The sequence below is a fragment of the Bubalus bubalis genome, chromosome 5 (assembly GCF_019923935.1).
Source record: "Bubalus bubalis isolate 160015118507 breed Murrah chromosome 5, NDDB_SH_1, whole genome shotgun sequence".
NCBI classification, from domain to species: domain Eukaryota; kingdom Metazoa; phylum Chordata; class Mammalia; order Artiodactyla; family Bovidae; genus Bubalus; species Bubalus bubalis.
Genome location: NC_059161.1, coordinates 33,937,229 through 33,945,630, shown reverse-complemented (window position 1 = coordinate 33,945,630; position 8,402 = coordinate 33,937,229). Strand labels below are relative to the sequence as shown.

The 8,402-nt window shown below is 57.8% G+C and overlaps 2 protein-coding genes across 2 annotated transcripts; both read right to left on the bottom strand.

Moving 5' to 3' along the window:
* Window positions 1-315: 315 nt before the first annotated feature.
* On the bottom strand, window positions 316-786 carry LOC123333844 (transcription factor HES-3-like; the record flags this gene model as incomplete). Its single annotated transcript, XM_044943946.1, has 1 exon — window positions 316-786. A coding segment is annotated over one exon (432 nt), but the record flags the coding sequence as incomplete, so codon positions are not given.
* Window positions 787-963: 177 nt separating this feature from the next.
* LOC102391497 (transcription factor HES-3) lies at window positions 964-1,678 on the bottom strand. The gene is made up of 3 exons (XM_044943945.1): window positions 1,334-1,678; window positions 1,148-1,229; window positions 964-971 (listed from the first exon to the last, which is right to left on the bottom strand). The coding sequence occupies exons 1-3, from the start codon at window positions 1,412-1,414 to the stop codon at window positions 964-966; spliced, it is 171 nt and encodes a 56-aa protein (XP_044799880.1). The 5' UTR covers window positions 1,415-1,678.
* Window positions 1,679-8,402: the final 6,724 nt, after the last annotated feature.

The following is an 8,402-nucleotide window of genomic DNA, read 5'->3' as shown; positions in this document are numbered from 1 at the left end:
TTCCCACCGCCGCGCGGCCGCGGGGCGGGGGAGAGGGCGGGCTGCCCGCCAAGGGCCCTGGGAAAGGGGCGCAGCCCGGGACACCTCCTCTCAGCCCCAGTAGAGGGTGGGAGGAGCAGAAAGCGCGTCCAGCCTGAGTAGCTAGGACTGGGGCGAGGATGGGGTTATGCCTAGACGCTCAAAACCCGGTCCAATCATAGCTTTGTGTATTTCCCCGAGTTAGCAGAGACGCGGCCCCCTCCCGGTCACCCCGTCCTGGGACCAGAACCGACGACTGGGGTCCCGACTGTTCAAAACAGTCTGCGTCCTCAGACCAGACGAGGGTCCCCTTGAGTCCGAGGCCGCATCTGAGCCTCACCAGGGTCGCCACAAGCGCAGCCCCGTCTCCGGGCTCTCCGCGAAGCGGCGAGAAGTCGACTGCGGGGCCGGGATGCTGGTGGAGGCGCCGGGGAAACCGCCAGAGAGGAGGCGCCGGGGTGGCGGGGACCGCGATCCGCCGGCGGCCGGAGCAGGGGCCCAAATTGGGGGCGCGCAGGGGCCGCACCGCGCGGGCGCCTCGGGGCCGGGACTGGCGCTGTCCATGGTACTGCCGCCCCCGCGCTCGTGCACCAGCGGGCCGTGCAGACCGGCGCCGCCCTCCTCTCCGCGCCGCAGAAGCTGGCTAACGCCGGGCAGACAGCCGCGGAAGCCCGACGGGTACTCAGCTCCGCTGGGGACCGGCCAGAGCCCTAGGGGGAGGGCAGCGGACGAGAGAAATGTGGAAAGGAGGGGAGAACAAGGGAGGTGGAGGAGGAAAAGAGAGATGTAGAGAGGAGAGAGAAAGGGAGGGGAGAAGTGTGGAGGGAGGGGAGAGGAGGGAGAGGAGGAAAGAAAGAGGGAGAAGAGAGAGGGACGATTAGGGAAGGAGGGCGGGGAGGCCGAAACTCACCCCCTCCCATGGGTCCAGACCTTCACTCACTCGGATTACAAGTCTGCAGCCAGCCAGACTTTTGCTGCCTCCCCACTTACAGCAATACCTCCTCATTCAGCTGCCCTGAGCGGTTTTCTGTTCATCTCTCCTTTATCTGGCCTTGTAGAATCCATGGCTCTGACCCCACAAACCTCCCTCTCCAGCCCCTTGTCCCACCCTCACAGGTCCTCCCTCTACCTTGCACCGAGTTCTGAAGGCTTTTCATGTACTTGACACTCAGCTCCAGTATGTCCGCCTTCTCCAACTTGCGTTTCCGAATCTGCGGGTCCATGGAAAGAGCTCTTAGGACCGCAGCCTGGGTTCAAGCAAATAAGGCCGGGGATTATATCACCCCCTCTACCTCCATCGTGTCCCCGGTCTCACCTGGTGCGAGTAGTGTTTCTCTAGCAACGATTTGAGCTGCTCCAGTGACACATTAATGCGTGCCCTTCGTTTCTTCTCCATCAGCGGCTTGGAGACCTGGGGGTGAGCAGTAGTTACATGACCTGCAGAACCTTGGCCCTCTCGGCGCCTTCTGTCTTACCCCTCACCCCCGCAACCCTCAGAACCCCAGACCTTGCGGAAGTTGCCAGTGGGGCCACCAGAGCTGCCCTGGGTCTCGGGCTGAGTGCCCATGTTGTCCTAGTGGAGCCGCTGGAGGCAGCACCACCTTTATAGGGAACCCTCGTTTACATGTCAATGAGGCGCTCCTGGACAAGTGGAACCCTGAGGGGGAGGGGTGAGAGGGGGACAAACAGGCAAGTTCCCCACCTCTCTCTGCCTGTTTTCTCCCCTTAGCCCAGGCCTCACCTCCAGTCTTTCCTTTATCCCTCTCATCCTCACTTCTTCCTGAGTCTGAGATTCCTTCCCATGCCCATGCTCTCCAAACCCTGTACCGTCCCAGTCTCCCTAGGTTCTGGGCCTCACCAACAAGCCCACTGGGGGAGGTCCAAGAGCCCAGCTGGCTGCAGGCCCTGTTAATGATGGTGACTGAGCACCAGGCCTCCTCTGGTCTGATGAAGATACAGAGGCTGGGAGTGCCTGCCAGTGAGGCCTTTCCTCCGGCTTCACGCTCTGGCCACTGGCGACACCACATTAGTCTCCCTAATGTTGGGACAATACAGCGATTTTCTGCCTGTGGCCACTGAAAGCCAGGCCCGCAGGGGCCACGCAGCAACATGTGTCTCATTAAAGCGTGCAGCCCACCCTTGGGGCCACAGCCAGCCTCCTCTTCGCTGGGACCTTGGGACTGGGAGAGGTACTGTGCTGGGGTGCAGACTGGGCTCAGGGGCCCTCTGGCCCTATTAGGACCTAAACCACTCTTTTCAAGCTGGGGAGGGGCAAGCTGCAGGCAGCCTCAGGCCAGGGCAGTCAGAATAGCTTCTCCTTCTTCCAGTCCTGAGTCTTCAGGCTGGATGATTCAGTCTCTGTTCCCTTACAGGGAAGGCCTGGGAATTTATTCCCCCAACCCCTGCCCCTTAGCCTTCTCAGGGTCCCAACAAGTGGGAGGTGGGGGTGGGGAAGACCACTGAGCCTCCAGAGAGCGCATCACTGGAGGCCCAAGATGCTAACGCCTTCTTCATTATTCAGGCTGAAGACTCAAGCTCAGAGGAGGAGGCCCCGTGCCAGCAGCGGCTAGGTGCTCCAGCAAGACTCCTGGGCAATCCCTGCTTGGGCTTCAGGAACTGGACAACACTAGCGAGGGACGGGAATTGTCCATTCGGGGGAGTCCCTGGGTTCAAACCTACACATCTCCCTTGACTGAGTTCTCTTGGCCTCAGTTCATGAACATGCAGCTCCCTACTGCTGCTTGTGAGAGCGATGGAGAAGTCACAAGGACCCAAAAGTTCAGTACAGGAGCCCTGCTGCTGATGACTTTACAACCTGGCCTTTGCAGTGAGGGGGAGGGGAAATTGCTGGGTCCTTGGTGGGCCCCCAGCTCCCTAGAGCCGGGGCATCCTCTCTGACATCCACCCCCGCTCGGGGTATTGACAGGCCCTGCCCGGCAGCGGCGTTCCTAGGCGCCAAGCAGCGTGGAGAATCGCGCCCCTCCCTCCTTTCAGTCAGAAGCTTGGTGACCATGGCTCCGAAGTGTTCTTCCTCCCCGGCCGCAGGGCCCTTAGTTCAGATCGGGACCGGGCCGGGCCACGGGCGGTCCGCGGGGCCGCGGCTGAACTGCGGGCGCTGGCACGCGCCGGGCAGCTTTGAAGCGCCGGGGCCGGCCGGGCCCGAGTGGCTTCCGCGCGCTCGCTCGGGCTTGGGGGGTCGGCGGAGGGGGCGGTGGCGGCGAGATACAAAGGTGCCTCGGGGCGGGAGGCGCGGCTGGGCACAAAGGGGGCAGCCGAGTGTTAAGGGCATTGTGTTGGCCCCACAAAGCCGCGCCCGCGCCCGCCTCCTCGGGACCAAACTCCTGGCGCCCCGCTGCGCGCGGGCTTCCAGCTGCGGCACATCTGCACACAGGAGGACGCGCGCCTCGCTCCGGCGGTCTCCCTCACCCCCGCTCCCTGCACCGAGGTGGGCGCGCGCCTCGCTCCGGCGGTCCCCTCACCCCCGCCCCGCTGTCGAGGAGTGCGGGCAGCCGGGCAATTTGTCCTCTAATTACTAGCCCTCCCCATAGACCGCCGCCCGCGCCTTTCAGCGCCGGCGGTATTAGCAAACCAATGGCCCTCGGCGCAGCAATCGCGGCCAGCAGCGGGGGAACCGGGCCCGCCCCCTCTCCAGAGTTAGGGCCTCAATAAAGGGGCCCACGAAATGCCCCCGCCTGCACCCAGGCATCCGCAGTTCCTAGAGCCAAACACTCCTCTAGAGCCCGTGCCTTAAGATCCTGGCCGCGCTGGGTGGGGCCGCTCACTTGGGTGGCTTAGTGTTTCTTAAGCAGTGGAAAATTGACCGCAAAATGCGCTAATTCGCAATGTTCTGCTCTGGCTGCGGGAGGCAAAGCCGGCCTAGGCAGCCCAGGGCGGCCCTGGCGGAATTCGAGTGGTTAAGCTCAGCCCCCGCCGGCTTAACAGGCCTCCACCTAGGCTGCCCCTACCCTCACCTTCATTCCCCACCCCTACCCCAGCACTGCCCGCTGCGTCCCCTCCCCCTCAGGAGGTCCTCAGGCCGGCATCTCCCCACCTAGACTGACTCGCCTCCCTCATTTTCTGGGCTTGCCCGGGTCCTCGCGCAGCTTTCTTGCCACCATCCTTGCCACCAACCTTGACTAAGCTGGTTGAGGATCGCACAGGACTCAAGACTGAAAGGAGATCTCCGCGCAAATTCTATCTTACCTTCCCCACTCCCCCGTCTTCAGAGTGTTTTCAGCCACCCTTACCCTAGGCCACCCTTTACCCCTAATTCAGGCTCTGTCTTCTGACAGCAGGTTCCCCCACTAAGTTAAAGGCAGATTTTTGCATTTGGCAAGGTCACTGGGAAAGACAGGAGTCTCCATCGAGATGCTGCTCGGAGACCCTGGCTAGGGACCCGCAGGTGTGTTCGCAAGTTTTGCGTCTGGGCATCCTAGACACCCTCGGGCAGGCCAGGCTCCGAGGGCACGCAGAGGCGGGGGAGGCGTTTTTTTCCAGGTAGAGGGAGAGGCAGCGGTTCACTTCTTCACTTAGTTCCCTGAGAGCAAGCAGAACGAAGCGCCCTCGGGCTGCCGGCAAGGGCATAGACTAACTTAGAAACCGGACTTATGCAAGCCGGGATGTAGGCCACTGACTCCCTTTCCATCTTTAGCCTCTGGGCTTCCCAGAGGGCTTGGAAAAGAGCACAAGTCCAGGCAGAGCCCTGCGGAGATTGTGGAGTGGGGCAGAGGACAGAGGCCTCAGTTGCTCATTCAGGAAAAATTCCTTCTATAGCCCAGGGAAGTGTTGGGGGGCTTCCAGGGCTACTCAATGCCAGTTGCTTTCTCAGGCCGGGGAATTTAAGGCCACAAGTGACCTGTGCCTTTGTCCTCCCTTCTTCTATTTGGTTTTACAACTTTGGCAAAAGAAAGAACATCACAGAATGATGCAGCCTCTCCAGGGCCCTGGGTGGGAACCTCTTCCTTCCTGCAGTCCCTAGGCATGTAAAGCTACCCTAACTGGCAGTGCTGTGGAGGCTGCCCCTGGTGCGGTGACTGGAGGGAGAAAAGTGCGTACCCCTCCCCCTCCCGCAATGTATTTCAAAATGGAATGAAGTGATGGCTCCATGTAATTAACTATTGAGACACAGCAAAAGCGCCAAAATGACTCAGCCAATTGTCTCCAGATGGGGTTGGAGAGGCTGCGATTGTTTAACTCTCTTTAGCAGGGTTAGGACTCCGAATAGCCAGGCAGCGGAGGGCCCTCCGGGGCACAAAGGCTGGGACTCCGGAGAGTGCATCAACACTGAACCCGGCTGGCCCAAAGCGGAGAGAGTGAATTCCCGGAGACCCTCATTGTCCCAGGCCTTTGTGCTTCTCCCCAGCTGGCTCTAATCTTTAAATATTTACCCGGCCCCTTTGTGCCCATATGACTTATGCACTTTGGACTGATGTGCTCATAAATTACAAGTCATTTACCAGACTGTGGGGAGGGGGCTTTCATGCCTGGAGCAGGGAGAGGCCAGAGGAAGGGAAAGGAAAAAAAGCTTTTGGAGGGTTAGAGTGAGCTGCAGCCGCACTGAACAGGCCTCTCCTGGCCTCCGTGTGAAAAGTGGATGGGGCAGAGGCCTGTGAGTGACAAGGAGTCCCAGGAGACCTGTGACAATGTCTGACCGCCTGACCGGAGACCCACCAGCAGGAAGGAGGGAGAGGCAGAGTTCCCGAGCTGTTTCCTACTCGGTGTCACGCTTGGACAGGAGTCAGCTTTTCATCCTGGGAAGCTGGTGTGGATGGAGGTGCTTGGTTAGCACCCATCCTTGCCCCTGTCTCCTACTTGCTCTGCAGCAACCCCCCCTTGCTACAATTCCCCTTACTTAATAAAGCAACCCTGTTTGAAAAAAGGGAGCCTAATTTCATCTCAGCCTGCAATTTAACTTGGAAAATTCGATATGGTTCTTTAAAGGGCTCGCTCTTTAAAACTCTTGTTGGGCCCAGGATGGAAAGCCACCTCAGCTGGTGGGTGGGTGGCTGGCTGGGGGTGGGTTGGGGAGGGGAGGCCCCAGAGAAGGACCTTCCTGCATGAGAAAGGGGTCCCTTTGTGCATGCCTTACAGCTCCTAGAACAAAACACATTCAAATGGTTATTTAGAGGTGGAGGGGGGGAAAAAACAAAAACAAGCAAGGCATCTTCAGGCTGAGCAGTTTTTCTTTATTTTCTTTTGTACATGTGCTGATCCTTTATCCTGGGGAATGACAAACTGGAGGGACACTTGGAGAGCTGGGTGGTGAATAGACTTGTCTGATCAGCTCCCTTTCCTCTCTGGTGGCAAAACCTGTTTGATCAGATCTCTGTGTTTGAGTTTCTGCCTGTATCTGTGTGAGTTACTCTTTCTCTGTGTGCCTGTGTGTATCTCCATGTGACTCTGTTTCTCTGGGTCTATGTCAGTGCATGCACACATTTGATTACTTGCCTTTACCTTCCATCACTCCCCTGTGAACCCTGGGTCCTGACAGATTCAGAACTCTAGTAGTGTCTGTCATGTATGACTCTGGGACGCTATGGACTGTAGCCCACCAGGCTCCTCTGTCTCTGGAATTCTCAAGACAAGAATAGTGGAGTGGGTTGCCATTTCCTTCTCCAGGGACTCTAGTGACTTCTAAAAATTCCCCTGCACCCCTAGTCTGGCCCCACCTGGGAGGGGATGATCTCCCCGTTCTTTCTGCCTTCTCCACGATGAGACTGATGGAGATGTATGGTCCAAGGGAAACTGATGGGCAGAGAAGAGACAGTTGCTCAAGCCCTCCAGTCTGGATTACATGTTATTTTGTGCCCCTCCCCCAGAACAGGAACTGTCCCTGGGGCAAATCAGATCCACTAGTCATCGTGGAAAGCTGAGGCCACTGGCTAGAAAGGGAGCTTCCTGGGAGCAGCCCTCTACCCTAGGACCAAACTCACTCCCAGGAGTGAAGATGCAATAAGCACCCTCTAGTGGCCGTGCGGTGTCCTGGCGATGCTGGAGAGGTCTTGAGTGGGCGAGCTGGTAGAAACTGGGGGCAGTGGCAAGAGTCCCTGCTCTCAGCCTCCAGAAAAGGCCCAGGCTTCCTTCCCACATGACACTGCAATGGGTGACATTAGATTTTTAAAACATTAAATCTTCTTTCAGTCCCCATCTACTGAGTTTAGCAAATGTCTTCTGAGCACCTTTTAGATAGATACTGGGCTTACAGATCATCAACAGGAGATTGGAGTCAGGATCCCCATTTCACAGAAAGTTGAGGCTCATCGAGGTGCCTTGCCCAAGGTTACAAAGCTGCTGAGCCAGACTCTCCATCCTCCCCTGAACCCAGCTGTCCAGACACAAGGCCTCCTGCCAGGTCCCACAAAGACAGAGAAGGGTAGGGTGGCCAGAGCCTCAGATGCAGGCTGGGCTGACCACTAGGTGGGCCCGGCATATTGCTCGCTGCCCCACTGCTCTAGGTTCCAGCCTCCCCTGGGGCCTGTCCCCTATCCTGCTTCAGGCTGGCTTCCTCCTGCCTCTGTGTTCTGTCCCCTCCCTCCCTCTCTCTCTCCTGTAGTTGCCCTTGCTCTCATTTCCAGCCACAGGCTGCCAGTACCAACTCTCCCAGGCAGACTCCTACCCCTCCCATGGGTCTCTCCTTGGGGTCCCTCTCATTCCTGCTCTATCCTCACTTGGTTCTGGCCTCACTCTCATCCCACAGTAATTTATTCTAGTCATTTGCTTACTTGCCCTTCTCCTCCATCATCCATCCATCACCCGAAGTGGAGGCATTTACCCTTCCAAAAAGGAACAATTTTTCTTTAGTTTCTTTTTTTGCTATGACTTGGCATGTGGGATCTTAGTTCCCTGACCAGGGATGGCACATTGGCTCCCTGCATTGGAAGTGTGGACCGCCAGCCAGGAAAATCCAAAAAGCAATTTCTAATTATAAAATAATATATTGATTTGGTCCATATAGGAAATACAGAAACCATATAAAAAAGATAGCTAAAGTCTCCCAGAGTTCCCCTACCACCAGAAGATTACTGCTGTGAAATAATTTTGTCTTCTATTCCAATCATTTTCCCAGGTTCATCCGTATACTTTTGTTTTTCCCAAGTGAAGTCAGGATCACACTGAAAAGTTTTTCATTCTGTCCTATAAAATAACGTCCTGAGGATTTCCACCGTTGGCCAACATTCTCCCCCGACACGAAGTGAAGTGGGCGGTCATCCCCTCGTGAATGCCGCAAGGGCCCCCAGCGGGGCGCTTGGAGACCCTGCCGAGGGCAAGGCGGTCCCTGCGCGCGGACCTTGCGGGGCCGGCCGGGCAGGGTTGGGTGGAGGCGGATCGCCGGCTCGCTTTTTGCACGCCCAAGTGTCGGTTTCGGGGGGACCACACAGCCGGGG